The following is a 16,104-nucleotide window of genomic DNA, read 5'->3' on the forward strand; positions in this document are numbered from 1 at the left end:
AGACAGTAACCATCTCCCTACAGGTTTATATTCTAATGTATATAGCCTATGGATACTTTATGGGGTTTTGTAGAATATTACATTAATGGGCATCACTGGAAGCCCCTACAAGTGGACCCCCACTGCGCAGCAAAGGGGCGGCCATGCTTTTGGAGTCCTGCACGACCCCTTTAAAATGGTTGTCCATGATTAGAAAATACGGTTGCATTTCATTTTTTAAATTTTTTTAGCAAGTGACATCCCATCCGTTGGACACGTGCCACGTTTCAGCTCAGTCTCAATGGGACTGAGAGGAAGCATGGCCATGTGAACAATGCACTTGATGTCACTTGCCAAGAAGAATGCAGTCATGTTTTTGAAACCCAGACAACCCTTTTAAGCTACAGTATCAAGCACAACCACACTTAGATGAGCGAGTAGTACTCGATCGAGTAGGTATTCGAAATACTCGTACTCGATCGAGTACCACTCGCTATTCCAATGTAAAAGTTCGATGCAGAACCAGCATTGATTGGCCGAATGCTATACAGTCGGCCAATCAACGCTGGTTCTTCTCCTACCTTTAGAAGTCTTCTCCGTGCAGCTTCCCCGCGGCGTCTTCCGGCTCTTCATTCACTCTGCCAGGCATCGGGCTTGTAGTGCGGGCATGCGCAGTCGGCTCTGCCCAGGCCCGATGCCTGGCAGAGTGAATTCAGAGCCGGAAGATGCCGCGGGGACGCTGCAAGGAGAAGACTTCTCGGAGGATCCATCCCGACCCTCACTCGTGGACTTGGTAAGTATAATTTGATTGAACGTTGCCTACCCCTGAAACGAGCATTTTCCCCCCATAGACTATAATAGGGTTCGATATTCGATTTGAGTAGTCGAATATTGAGGGGCTACTCGAAACGAATATCGAACCTCGAACATTTTACTGTTCGCTCATCTCTAAACCACACTCATACAGAAGTGTCTGTGCCGGGAATTGCTACAAGCAAAGTTTTCCAAAGATTGGGAATAGAATGGTCAAAAATAACATTAAACCCTTTCAGGACCGAGCCAATTCTCATGTGTATGCTTTAGTTTTTTAGTTCCCTGTAGGTGAGCTGCAAACTTTATGAAAACCAAAATTTTTGACCGTAACTTTAAAGCTAAGCTCTACTTGTCAATTTAACCACAACTACTATTTTATGATAACAGGAAACCAGCTAAATTCTGAGTTTCACCTTAGACAGCAAAGTAATGCAAAGTATCTGCATACGTGTAAATTACATTCTCTATATATCTGTCTATTTTTCTATGTATATATGTTGCACATTGAATTTTCAAGAACACATGGACAGTGGAAAAAAATTCCCAAAATACAAGGATTTGGTTCTGCTATTAAAGAATGAATTACTGGTTAATATGAGCAACAAGGCCACTTCTTTCCCAAGACAGCTTTGATCCATGAGGTCTATTGTGTATTGCGAGTGTCTTTTTTGCAGCAAGCAGTATGTTGTGTATGTGTGGTCCATAGGAATCACAGCTCATCCATCATACTGAGCAACAACGGAAAGAAATTCTCTTTTACTTACAATCTGTTTGTCAGCTTTTTTGTTTAATAAAGCGTCCACTTTGGCGTCAAGTTCTCCCTGGATTAGATCTCTCCTCCTGAGCACTCCCTAAGGAAACAATAATTAAAATCAGTATGTATACATAGTACATTAAAGCAATACATATAGATGAAAACATTACGTTCTAACAGACTGGATTAAATAGGACCTTTCATGTCCTCGGGCACATGCAGGTTTTATATACCGCTAGAAAACAGACAGTGCACTGATGTGCCCTGGGGCTGGAGATATCAGTGCGGTTACCGATGTCTACCCACTGTCAGAAGGACTTTTCTGGGTTGTGAGGAAGGCCCCTCCTGACAGTACTGTCCATAGCTCTGTACTGCCAGAAGGAGAGTTCTTTACCACCCAGCGATGCCGCTAAGCTGAAAAATGCCCCCCCCCAGTATTAATCTATGTATGACTACAGATAGGGGGGCGTTCTTCTCAGTTTAGTGTCATCGCTCGGCGGTAAACTCCCCCTCTGGCAGTACAGGGCTATGGACAAGTACTGTCGGGGGGGTCGTTCCTCACAGAACAGCTAGACTGTCAGGAATGCCCTTCTGACAGTGGGCAGACATTGGTGCCGTTATGAATTCAGCGCACTGTCAGCTTTCTAGCGGTATATAAAACCTCATGTGCCTGAGGAGGTGCAAAGTCCTCTTTAATGAGGACTTTTCATCAGATTGGGCACAGGCAGTGCTGAATTCCTCCCCGCTCACACTGTACAGCGCGATAGGCGCTGCTGTGGAGAAGGACGTTCCCGACTGACTGTTAGAAACGCCCTTCTGACTGCAAAGCGCTACGGTACCGGGACCGATAGCGCTGAATTCAGCGCACTGTTGGCTTTCCAGCAGTGTATAGAACTGCCTGTGCCCAATCTGATGAAAGGTCCTCTTTAAAAAGGTGATTTACCTATAACATTTTTTAAATAAATATCTCTCCCTCCACCTATCATTCTCTCTTCTTCCAGTCAGCTACAATTATAGGTAACTATTAAAAATAATACAACAGTTACTTATTAATTCTACAATGGAAACCTGAATTTGCACTCTTAGGTTCATTTATTTTTTTTTGGAAGTCAGCAATGTTCCTCCCAAGGGGCTATGTGGGGAATAGTTTTTTGCAATGTACTCACTTTACCATAAAAGCAAACTTACTAATCGTGTCCTCTTTACCATAGATTCTTATATGTTACCAGAGTGGTGGGGAGCCCGAGGTCTCATTGCCTCCTCTGTGGACTCTTGTACTCTGGGGCACACTATTGACCCTGCTGTACTCCTGCTACTTGTATACGGTGTAGAGTGGCATCAAAGCATTAGCAGAGGAGGCAACACATGACTAACCCCACTGTACTCCGTAGTGTTCAGATTCTTACATTTCATAGACCTATGGAGGGTTGCAGACCCGCTCATATGCTTCAGTGACTACACAGACACAATGTTATTCCTCACATAACCCCTTTAATACGAATAAACTGCCTGAAATCAGATCTAATTTACTGTGAAGACAGTTTAATACTTTCCACAGAATTATCAAAATATTTCCATTCACCACCGAACTTCCCAATAAGAGTGTGAATGAGGTTTTAATAATGCCGATACCAGAGGATCCGATATCTCACAAGATGACATTTAATCTGCATTTGCTCAGTCGGAAGAAATTGTGTGAATGTGTGAGGAGGAAGTTTTTGTTACAGCTAATTTAATGTCATATTGGTGCAAATTGTATTCCTCCTGATGGCAGATAAAGGGTAATGGAATATTCTCCATTGTCTTCCTGGTGAGCAGTTACCAAACCTGTAACAAGGGACACTTCAGCTCAAGTCTTCTGCCTAGATTTACCGTACTAGTGAAATCTACTGTTATGAACTGTCCTGTGGATAGGCCCAATCATCGGATCGCTAGTGATCAGGAGGATGGGGGACCAAAAGTCCCCCTAAGGCCTCCATTCACTTCTATGGGGATGATGAGATTGTAGCCTCCAGCGGCGCCTGCAACAACTCAGAAGTGAGTGAAGCACCGGCCAAGCACAATGGCGGTCCATTCACAAGGTCTACTCGCTGCACGTTGTAGTAATGGGTTGGATGGAGCAGCAAGTAGAGTGGACCAAGATAGCTGAGCAGTGTATGTACACGAGACGGCTAACCAAAATTACAAGTAAAAAGTGGTACGTTGGTCACGCCTGCGGCCGATCTCTGCTTTCGAGATTCTGTCTTCTGCCGAGAGAAACTGGATAGAAAACGGAAACCCGGCGGTCATTTTTAAAACCCATTCACTTGAATGGGTTTGCAAAGTGACCGCCCGGGAGAGTCTTCCGCCCATCCGCAGGGAAACAGTTTTTTTTTTTTTTTGTTTTTTTTTAATGGGACACAAAGTCCCATTAAATCCAACTTTATGTCTGGCTATAAAAAAGGAAAAAAACAAAACGGTTTCCCTGCGGAAAGACAGAAGACGCTCACAGCCGGTCACCTTTGCAAACCCATTCAAGTGAATGGGTTTTAAAAACGACTGCCGGGTTTCCGTCCACTGTCCAGTTTCGCCAGCGAATAAGATGGAAACCCGGCAGAATGCACACACTGAAGTATGAACCCACCTAAGTGTGGCCTTATCATTTGTGGCATGTTTTAGGTATACCAATATAATACACATATTTCCTGAATACAACAAATGTCATTTTCTGTTTTTTTGGGGGCTTTTTTGTAGTGGATTTGAGCGCTAAAGGTTCATTTTTCTATCTAATTCAGTGAAAGGCGCAGTAAATATTACACAAAAGAGGGAGCCCAAGCCAATTACAGCTTTACAAGTACAACACATTACATGAGGTCTCCGGCCCTGCCTACACATGAGGGAGTCCATTCCTTTCAACGGAATACAAAAAAAATAATGGATAAATAATAGGAAAAGATATGAAAAGTGATTGTTACGAGGCTGAAAGAGTCAGCTTATTGTGAGCGCTCAATTTTTATTTTCATATGAAGTGAACATATAGAAAATAATAATAATAAAAAATAAATAAATTTATATAGCATATACTGTATTTTAACCTAGAATTATATAGCCATCCAAAATATGCAATGGAGGCCGCCATTCAGAGTACATGAAACTGGACAGGTGACTTGTGATGATGTACCCAGTCTACAGGACACCAGTCAATCCAGGAGGGGGAACTCAACCCCTCAGACTCTATATAGGAATGGGAAGATGCCACTAAAAGTTCTTTTGCTGGACGTCATTGGGAACCTGTTACCATTCGGAATAACAGATTGGGGACAGCTTCGGGGCCTGACATCTCATGACAGGAAGGCTTTGATTCTACAAATTCATGGAGTTCCTTAAATTGTATTATTACATATAATATATAGTGCAAAAAAGGTAAAGGTAACAGTAATAGACTCTCTTTAGGTCCTAAATTATTTATGTAACACCCATTCTGCATATTCTAAAAAAGCAGACAAAATGGGCAATATGAGAGGTCTAATATGGCTGAACGTAGTCATTCTTTCGCTGTCTGCACATATGAAAGAAGCAGAAGGGATGGATCTTAGAAATTCCATCATTTCCCCTCGGTTGCTTTTCCACTGGTATTACCCCCTCCCCCCATACATGATACTGAAATCCAGCCAGATCACTTCAGTACCATTTACCGTTATAAGACCTGTCAACATTTATCAGACTCCAAAAATACAAAGGCCTTGCAGTCCGTAATGAAGAAAGCTAGAGGGTGCAAATGTCTGGATGATCTTACCAGAGTGTCAGACGGGCCAAGAAAATGTGAATTAAAAGACAAAGCTGCCGGCATTAATATACAAATAGCAACTCGCTGTCCTGATGAGAACCTCAACGGGGCCAGAGATGAGGGGATTCTTACAGGTTGTTCAATGTCGCTAAACACTGACCACTTTATAAAAGGTTGTTAATGCACCTTTCCCATATTGGGGACAACTCGAACTTGTCTCCAGAACAGGGAAAATGTTTCATAGCCATGGTGGCCATACAGGTTATACTGTAGTTAGGCAAAACCTAATGACTTCAGAGTGGCTAGTCGACTAGCTGAAGTGTATATAGCAGGGGTAGGGAACCTTCGGCTCTCCAGCTGCTGTGAAACTACAACTCCCATCATGCTCCACTCACTTCCATGGGAGTTCCAAGAACAGTAGAGCAAGTATGCATGCTGGGAGTTGTAGTTTTGCAACAGCTGGAGAGCCGTACGTTCCCTACCCCTGGTATATAGCTTCCAGACTTCTTCAATGCCAGATGTTACAAGAGATACAGACAGGGCAGCTGAACATCCCACCTCTTTTGTTATAAGGAACATAAGGCACTGCCAGACATGTAGGATAGCGGCTTACTGCCCTGATAGGCTGAACTGAAATTTCCCATTTATAGAGTTGTAGGGGCTCGTTCACACGGGGCAAGAGGGGGCGGATTTTGACGCCGAATCCACCCCCTCACAATAGAGGTCTATGTAGACCTCTAGCTTCCTTTTTTCCATGAGCGGTATGTTCCCGCTTACGGAAAAAAGTAGCGAGCTGCCCTTTCTTCAGGTGGATTCCGTGGCTGATTCAGCCCCGGCGTCCGCCTTGTGGCAGCACCCTCAGGACGAGGCCCATTCATTTGGGCCTACTCCGGAGCGGGAAGCCGCGACTGTTGGAAGCTGCGACAGGCGCATTTTGGTCCTATTCTGATCCAGCTTCCCGCACCAAATCAAGACCAAAATACACGGCCCCGTGTGAACTAGCTCTTAGAAGAGTACCTGAAATAGCCTTATAGCTATAGACAGTCTTAGGCCCCATTAGTCTTGATTCATGTGGCATAATCACGAATCCATAAGGAGAGAATCTTGTAGATGGGTCTTCGGTATCTGTTCGGTCATACAGCCTCCAGGTCTGGGATCAGAACTCCCAGACCACTGTAACGCGGTCGTACCATAGTACTGCAGATCTGCCCCCATTCAAGTGAATGTGAGCAGAGTTGTGTCACTCCAGCACAGTCACTATAAGACAAGGGAGTCTTCTTCTGGTCAGTAGAGGGTCTATCACCAGGTCCGGTCCTATTAAACCAATCCCACAGTTACATTGCTCAGGCTCACCTGCATCTGTAGCTTTTTCTTCCTTGAGATCTTAATTTATTTCTGAACAGGCAAACGAACATCTTGGATCAACGCGAGCATGAAGGTTGCTCTGACAATCTACGTCACCTTTGCCCAAGGCACACCCTACACCTTTTGCTTTACCCAAATCTCGCCTGTTCCCTGTGCTTTCGCTACTATGATATTCGGCGCATGTGCAATACAGCAAAATCTCGATGACCAGCTGTACATGCCCCGAATATCATTTTGGTGGTGCGAATGCAACACAGGGTCAAGGTGAGATTTGAGCAAAGCGAATATAGATGAAAAATCATAAATAAACCCTTTTAGGACATGAGGCAGCAATCTGTATAAACGGTTAGGATACGACCGACCGCAGCCTGATCTCTATAGTAAAAAGCAAATATTACAATCCATATAACACACACAAGATTAGTATAATATATATATAGGACACGTTTCATGTACTACTAAATCAGTTATGATAATTCATACTGACAAGTTCACTTTATCAGTCATACAATAGCTCCAAGCATTGAAAAATTTATCAGGAAAGGAACGCGACTAAAACCTCCAAGTCACAAGCTTCATCTGCTAATCGTGTCACCGCCATTGAGTCGATGCAATCCCCTGTGTAACATACAAGGTCCGTAGTAACGCAGTACTTACAGAAAGGGTTTCGCTGTATAGGACGTATTCGTGAATAATTGGAATCAGATCATTGGAGAGCTTAGAATTCAGGGCTTCGGTGACCTTGCAGCACTTATCAATGCAACCGGTCACCCCTCTCAGGGGCTCCACCAGGTCCTCTTCGGAGGCGGACCACAAAGTGTAGATAGGACCATATTCTTTCATCTCTTCATAATAATCTATGGAGCAAAACATGACATTTAGAACAAGAAAAATTGATCCAAAGGCAAAAACAACGTTCCATTCAAAGTCCTTTTTGCCTCAGGATTAGAAAAATAAAAAATTAAAAAAAATCTCACTTTGGATTCCACTATTGTGCAAGGAGTGAGTCAGGTTTGCAGGCCAGCCCCATTCACTTCAATCAGAATTACTTGCAATACCAGGCACAGCCTATGCACAAGAGTGGCAGAGTTTTTGGAAATTAAAAAAAAAAAAAAAAAAAAAAAAAAACACCTGTAAAAGCTTGATGCTTTCCCATATCTTTATTGTGTACCTTTTTCTTCTTTAAGAATTCTTTGTGACACTTTGTCTAATACAGATATTTTCTGTCCAAAAGCTTCCACGTATTCTCCCAATTCTGTAAACTCTTCGGGGCGGTTTTTAACACCCCTTACAGAAGAGGCTACAGCTTTGATGGTCTGTCCCATTCTACTGAGCAGTCCAGGACCCTGTTTTTTGTGAGACGTCAGCTCCTAGAGGAGGAAAGAAAAATCTATATTGAAGTTTTTGTCCAACGCTTATACAGAGGAAAATGAATAAGGTTTCCCACAATTAACGTAACAGGTTTGCTAACAGGGCTAGTTCACACGGGGTGCAGATCGGCAGATTTTGGACGCGGGAAGCCACGTCACAATAGGGCCAAAATGCGCCTGCCACGACTGTCGCGGCTTCCCGCTCCGGAGTAGGCCCAAATGAATGGGCCCAGTCCAGAAGGTGCTGCCGCGAGGCAGACGCTGGGGCTGAATCAGACGCAGAATCCGCCTGAAGAAAGGGCCGCTTGCTTCTTTATTCCGTGAGCGGCAACCTGCCGCTCATGGAAAAAATTAAGCTGGCGGTCTACATAGACCTCTAATGTGAGGGGGCGGATTCTGACGTGGATTCAGCGCCAAAATCCGGCCCCTCTTACCCCGTGTGAACGATCCATAACCCGTTTAAACACCACCTCCAATAAGTCCAGTTCTTTACATAAATTAATAACTGCCGCTCCACCGATTCTGGCACAGTTGGGATTTTTTTTTCTCTAGCCCCCACCATTCATGAGTAATCAACGCTGTTAGTTTTGGTGACTGAGTGTGCTTTACGGGAATAGCTGCTCTGAAGGAAGCAGTGAAGAGGTGTAGAAGGAGGGATCATCTGTAAAGAAAGGGGCGGTGAAAAACGAAGGCGGCTGAAGACGCAGGGGTGCTCGGAGCACAGGAATAACGCTTCTGGTGCTCCCTGAAGAATAATTTGCATATGAAGAAAACTGGTTTCATCCAAAAACGGCTGTGAGGATCAAGGAAAGACAGGTATGCCTAGAATAAACTCTCTAAAGTCTATGTAAAGATATGCTTGGTTTAAAAAAAAATAAAAAAATCTGGGCAATGATAGACTCCCTTTAAATAACGGTACTGTGCTAAGAAGTATATACACAGTCCAGTCCTATTAATGTGACCACCGCCAACGTTAAATAACCAATCGCAGAAGGCACGTGTCATCAGCCATCCGGGTGCACTCATCATTGTGGAAAGCATGATGGATCAGCACAAGTATGCATCTATCCTTGCGGACCATGTTCACCCCTACATGGGAAATGTTTTTCCTCAGGATGATGGTATCTACCAGCAGGACAATGCGACGTGCCGTAAAGCTCGCAGTGTACGTGTAAGGTTCGAGGAGCACCAGAATGAGTTTATTGTACTCCCTTGGCCAGCAAATTCCCTGGACTAGAACCCAATCGAGAATCTGTGGGACCACCTCGATCGGGTTGTTTGCGCCATGGATGCTCAACCACGTAACATGACTGGACTGTGTATAAAGACCCATCATAAAATGGGAATCTCTTTTATGAAACATCTGAGCTTTAATTTCCTGGAAAGAAGCGTTTAAAGATTAAAACTCATAAAAGGAAAGCGCTTGTGCAGAGATAAAACACAGCCCATTAAAGCAGTAATGATGATGGCGAAAAACTTTACAAATTGTTACGGAACTCTTACCCATGCCTGAGCGGTGAGGAAAATCTTGAAATCTTCATTAAAAGTTAATGTGGGATGATCGGCTATTCTGTTCAAAAATTTATGTAACGCCTTCCTCCGAGTCTCAATGAAGTCGTCATTAAACCTTTCCACCATTCCTTTCACTATGAATTTCTCCGGTAAAGGCTTGGAAAGAGGAACACAAGTAATGAGACGGCAGAAACGCGCGTACTAATGGCTGTCTTTTAAAGGCAACGCAGTGCTAATGTCTTGGAGATACTGGAAGGTCGCCCAAAGAATTTCATTTTCTGGAACATCAATATAATCCAAAGAGCCAAGATCCTCGGCAAAACTTCTGAAACCAGAGCTTGGATTGATCATGAAAGTTACTTGGTTATGAATCGCGTCATTTTCTATTTGGAGTTGACATTTTACTAGAAAAAGATTATCTTGACTATGATACAAAACCTTTAAAGGGGTTCTCCACCTTTGTAATATCAATATCTCATCTGTAGGCTAGGCCATCGCTATTAGATTTGTGGCGGTCAGTTGGCCGTGACCCCTGTAAATCACCTCTTCATGGATAATGCGGCTCCTGGCGATGTTTACATGTAAGAAACCGCACTGCTCACTCACCGTACAAAGTGTAGGATTTAGGGACCAAAAAATAAAAAAAAGATTTTATACTGAAATCTGTGAAATTAAAATTCTGTGAAGTAGTTTTCTTTCTGCAGATTTTCGTAAGAATATGGGGTGGAGACTCTGATGCAAATCTGAACAAAGGGTCAGTATAGGGCTGTTCAGTAGATAGGTTTTGATCCATTACCTTACCACGTGGCTTTAGGGCTCGTTCACATGGGGTAAGAGGGGGCGGATTTTGACACTGAATCCACGTCATAATCTGCCCCCCTCGAAATGGACGTCTATGCAGACCGCTAGCTTACCTTCTTCAGGCAGACTCCGCGGCTGATTCAGCCCTGGCGTCCACCTCATGGCAGCACCCCCGGGATGGGCCATTCATTTGAATCGTGGCAGGCGCATTTTGGCCAAAATCCGCTTCCCGTGTGAATGGGGCCTTATGGTGTCTCTCTTTACTATCTATTTATAACTGACACCATTCAGTTGTGGATATTATTAGTGCATATATATATATATATATATATATATATATATATATATATATATATATTAATTAGTTGCAAGATGCATATTACTTTCCTATCTATTACATGATATGTTCTATAGCAGGGGTCGGGAACCTATGGCTTGCGAGCCAGATGTGGCTCTTTTGATGGCTGCATCTGGCTCGCAGACAGGGGTGTAACTACTGGGCCGCGGGCACCACAAGCACTATTATACTCGGGGGTCTTTTCGGACCCTGAGTATAATCAGAGACCCGGGAGAGGTAAGGGAACATAAAAAACAATGTTAAATACCTCTCCAGGCAGACTTCAGACCGCCATTACAGACCCGGCAACCTCTGTAATAGAACGACAGAGCTGAGGGCCTCCGCATATAGCGGAAACCCGGTTGCTATGGCGGCCGCTCTGCAGCAGAGCATCCGCCGTTACAAACCGGGCATCCACTGTAATAGAACGACGGATGCCGGAGAGAGTTTTAAACGCCGACACAGGTGCCGGGGCCTGCGGCATCGCTACACTCCTGTCCTGCAGGAAGCCAGCAGTGTGGCGATGCTGCAATTCCTTCACATTCGGACTATAAGACGCACCCTCATTTTCCCCAAAAAATTTTGGGGAAAAAAGTGCATTTTATAGTCCAAAAAATACGGTAAGTAACAGTGTTTTTTATGTTTTATCCCTCCTGGGTCTCGGATTATTATACTCTGGGTCTGAAAAAGAGCATAATACTGTGTGCAGGGGCCACTATGGGGCATAATAGTGCGTGCAGGAATGGGGGGGGGTGGTATTATGGCTCTCACGGAATTACATTTTAAAATATGTGGCGTTCATGTCTCTCCCAGCCAAAAAGGTTCCTGGCCCCTGTTTTATGGGTACTCATTATTTATAAGTGATTTTTTTTTTTATTACATATATTCTTAGCGCATTTCCATTTCTTGAAATCTATCCTGACCCACATCTGCCTTATGAATATTTAATGTCTATGATACAGTATGTTGTTTTTAGCTACGGTAGTATATATTTCAACAATCTTTATTTAGATATATTTTCATATACTTGGTTATGATGACATTCTTTGATTAGATAAGTGTTCCATTCACTTATCAGATGATACGATATAAATTCTAGGTCTTTTGCTGTGTTGTAGGTTTACTAATTTGCCACCGTACCTCAGCTTGCAAAGAACTTACCGGAATTATTAAAGTCGGATGGGCATCCTCAAGGCGAGTTTTCAACCATAAGAAATCTTGATATCGTCTTCTAACTTCAAATTCGCTAGAGTCAAATTCGCTGCGAGTTGTCTGAAAATAGAAAAATTTGATAAAATTGGTGGCAACCACCACCAACCATGTAAGATCCACCAAGCAGCAGTAGATCTACTATTATCCGATACAGGGCAGGTTTTCTTATAGTACTGTATATAAGGTCTAACCAATGTTATCTGTTACTTCTCTTTTAAGACCACGTCTACAGAACGGACTCAGAGTCGTCACTGGTGAACCTCATAACCTGACTAACCAAGGAATGGATCCTTAGGGTCGAATAAAATCTATTTTTGTCTCTTTGATACTGCAAAGCCACTATAATGTTTAGAATACTAACAATACAATGCTGTGTTAATAAAGATAATAATACCTTGGTGTAGAGTTTCACCTGTAATAATACATCCTTGGAATGAAGCAGAGCACTGCGCTTTGTACTTTTATCCTGATTATATATATCTATTGCCACTTCTACATTCCTTATTTACCTTCACTTGAAGTCACGCCACTTATACGAAAAAAAAAATAAAAAAAAATTTCTGCACTACAAAGTAACTGCTTATACAGATGGCAGACATTCACAACAGTCATGGCTAGGGTTGAGCGATCGGGATCGGATTAGATGGGATTTTGATCGAGTAAATTTCACGATCGCGATCGGAGTTCCGATCCCAATCTTTTCCAGCGGGATCGAGGTTATCTCAAGATCGGCTCAACCCCATTCATGTATATGTCATGAATAGGGTTAAGTAATCGGGAAAGATGGGATCCCGATCGAGCAAATTTCGCGATCGGGATCGGCTGGAAAACGATTGGAAATCGGATTTTAAAATCGATCCTGAAATCTCAAGATCGGCTCAACCCTAGTCATGGGTTTTTTAGTAACTTAAAGGGCGGTCTCAAACACCACTTTCCTGCTCTCGGGTGCATGTTTTACTTGCCAACGAGCTTCCGATGAATGGGACTCATCCGCTGACTGTCTCGCAACGAGAGTTCTAGCAAGATGCTTTTCCTTTTTGTGTCTGCCTCCCACTGAATATAGTCTATGGTCTGGGATTTGTCACAAACCCAGCCATAATTTCCTTATTGTGTCCGGGTTATCTTCTCATACATGTAGTGTCCCTGCCTGACAACCTGTCCAGAATAAGAAAATCATGGCTGGGTTTCTGACAAGTGCCAGACCAAAGAAAGTTTCAGCATTCATGGTCGTATCCAAGACGAAAAGACTGTCACCAATAAGATGGTTAGAAGAACACTTAAATTTTTTTTTTTTAATTTGCATAACCATAAACCAAATTTTAGGTTTGCAAATGTCCTTTGCAATAAAACATTTTCCAAGGTACAAAGCATGGTGTGACAACCGACCTTTGTTGCAATTCTGTAAGTAATAAAGGTTTCGATGGCGGTGATGTGACTTTCGGGCTCATCGACTGTAATGAAGAGGTCCCGGACTTCAGGTTCATCCTCAAACTTAATCTGGTTTATCATGGAGGATGGAGAGGCCAACATCAATGGACTAAACGAATTACCATCAGTGAGCGTTGCATCCTAAAATAAACAGGACAAACAGGGTTACAGCGCCATCATATCCGACATATTGTGTGAGTCAGGAAAGAAAACCGGGGCAGATAAAGTAATAAATATGGATCAGAATTCTGCTGTAATTTGTGCCAAAAAACACCCAAAAACTGGTGTACATGATCTGCACCACATAGAAAAGGAGTTTGAGACACTTTCTAACAGCTTAACAGATTACGATGCAAAACTGTGGGCCAGAAAATGTGCAAAAATTCTGGACAATACACCAAAATTTTGTTGAAAACGAAAACAACTAATAACTGGTGTAAAGTTAGATTAGACAGTCTAAAATACACCCAAATCAGGACAAATTCACACCAGCGTTGGAGTCTCCGTAGGAGCAGTATCTGCTCACAATCTGAGAAGAGAAAAGTCCGGCAAGGAGAACTTTTCTGCCGCTTTTATACTGAAATCGGTGGACACCCAACAGATCTGGATTATCAGACACAGTCCATGGATAGGAGTCGCTCTGTTTGCGGAGTAGAAAACACAACTTTTAATAATTTCACTCTAGGGCCGAGCGATTATGACCTAAATTGTGATCATTTTACCTCGATTATGATTAATGCCGATTAGAGATGAGCGAGTACTGTTTGGATCAGCCGATCCGAACAGCACGCTCCATAGAAATGAATCGATGCACCTGGTACTTCCGCTTTGACGGCGGCCGGCCGCTTAACCCCCCGCGTGCCGGCTACGTCCATTCATTTCTATGCGAGCGTGCTGTTCGGATCGGCTGATCTGAACAGTACTCACTCATCTCTAATGCCGATCACTAAACATGGGCGAGTACCAGGGAGGTGATCAAACAGTATTGCACACCTCTCCTGGGCTCCAACACTGTGCCTTGTTGTCTTCAGGTCTTCTGATTGATGTGAGGGACCACTGAGGCCACATAGGTGACATTTGCATCTATGCTTCCCAAGCCATGTGATCCGCTGAGATGCAATCACAGGCCTCAGCTGTCCCTGATGTTAGTCAGAAGACCTGAAGACAGAAGAAAGTCGTGCTGGAGCCCAGGATAGGTGAGTGACATAGTATATTTTACATTTGATCACCTCACCTGGGCCTCCGCTTATTCTACACTGGAGCCTTTGTCGATCTTAAAAACTTTTTCCTCAACTGGTTTCAGTTTTAAAACAATGGACCCCAATACAGACAATGGAGTCCGTCAGAAGTGTCCACCTCTACATTGTTGAGGTCCTCCAACAGACCTGAACAACAGTGATGCAATGCTAGCGTGAACCTAAAGCACGTGTACTGATCAGATCTGCTCCTCAGTTCAGTACTGATCTTCACGCCAAGAAGGGATGCCAAGAATCGCTTTCTTCTATGAATTTGTTTTGATAACGAATAATTAGAAGTCGTTTTGGACTTCATCGGAAAATTACCGAGAAACGTGAAGACTAGAAGGAAAGCAAATGTGAAGGACACCTGAATCAGACCGCGGGTTGTAAGGTCCGCAGCTTTCTAAGATGACATAAATAACGCTACAAAATTCTAGGTCATATCAATATTCGCCGGCTGTAAAATATTCTGTTTTAATTAGAAGACTAATGAGGAGTTTGTTTTTAGGTTTGCTGCTAGCCTCCCCCCCCCCTCCATATGGCTGAAGAATTCTCGCCTGGGTAAATTATTAAACATATTTCCAGTGTAAACCCTATCTACAGAAAGTTTCACATTTCAGCAGTAACATAAGGCGGCCTTAACTTTACGGAGACGGTAATAATGATGACAGTTTGTGTCTCATTTACTTTCCTTGCCGCGCTCAGCAGTCACCAGATTAGCTCCGAAAAAAAAAAAAAAAATATGATATACAGCTTGTCTAAAGGACTTGTCGCATCTCGCATTGTTATTCGCAGGTGTCGTAAAGCTCTGCACTCTTTACCGGCTGTGGGCAGTAAATAAATTTAATTTAGTGTTGTAAACGGTTTACAAAAATGACAGGCGTATAACGGGAAATTTATGTAATCCTGGACGAAAGGGACTGTCCTTTTAGGGGTTTATTAAATAACCATCCAGCATCTCCAATAACTCAAACTATTTGCATCCTTTGAAGGTAAGTTCACACAGGTTTTTTTTAGACCAGAACCTGAGGTGGAGGTGAAGATACTTTATTATTACCTCCATATGTCCCACATATCAGTAATTCTTATGTGAGGCACACAGGGGGTTAATGTGAGGGACATGATGGGGTTAACTGCTATTGCTATGATCCCCATGGAGTTACTAAGCTGCAATGCACATGACCAGACTTATCTGCAATGGTGGATTTCCCCCCCAGGCTTATACTCGAGTCAATAAGTTTTCCCAGTTTTTTGTGGTAAAATTAGGGGTCTCGGCTTATATTCGGGTCGGCTTATACTCGAGTATATACGGTATGTTTCATACTGAAGATCTATCCACAGGATCAAAGGGATCCGATAAACGGATCGGCTGTACCGGCAGTGTCCGAGCTACTGCAGTGGACGCAGAGCGGAAGCAGTCTGTTCCTATTCAGGCGATAGGAGTGGAGCTGAAATTTCCAGGCATAACCACTATTGGGTGGATGGAGAAGCAACTCCGCTTCCTTTACTTGAATAGGAACAGACTGCTT

The 16,104-nt window shown here is 43.3% G+C and overlaps 1 protein-coding gene across 1 annotated transcript in view; it reads right to left on the minus strand.

Moving 5' to 3' along the window:
* Positions 1 to 16,104, minus strand: part of SNX7 (sorting nexin 7) — a 48,019-nt gene that overhangs the window by 13,354 nt on the left and 18,561 nt on the right. Inside the window, exons 2-7 of the mRNA XM_075287276.1 lie at positions 13,296 to 13,478; positions 11,859 to 11,969; positions 9,551 to 9,715; positions 7,849 to 8,047; positions 7,335 to 7,534; positions 1,557 to 1,643 (exon numbers count right to left, since the gene is read on the minus strand). Of these exons, the coding sequence (XP_075143377.1) occupies positions 1,557 to 1,643; positions 7,335 to 7,534; positions 7,849 to 8,047; positions 9,551 to 9,715; positions 11,859 to 11,969; positions 13,296 to 13,478 (945 nt within the window). The remainder of the gene's footprint in view (positions 1 to 1,556; positions 1,644 to 7,334; positions 7,535 to 7,848; positions 8,048 to 9,550; positions 9,716 to 11,858; positions 11,970 to 13,295; positions 13,479 to 16,104) is intronic.

This window comes from Leptodactylus fuscus, chromosome 9 (genome assembly GCF_031893055.1).
Source record: "Leptodactylus fuscus isolate aLepFus1 chromosome 9, aLepFus1.hap2, whole genome shotgun sequence".
Lineage (NCBI taxonomy): Eukaryota > Metazoa > Chordata > Amphibia > Anura > Leptodactylidae > Leptodactylus > Leptodactylus fuscus.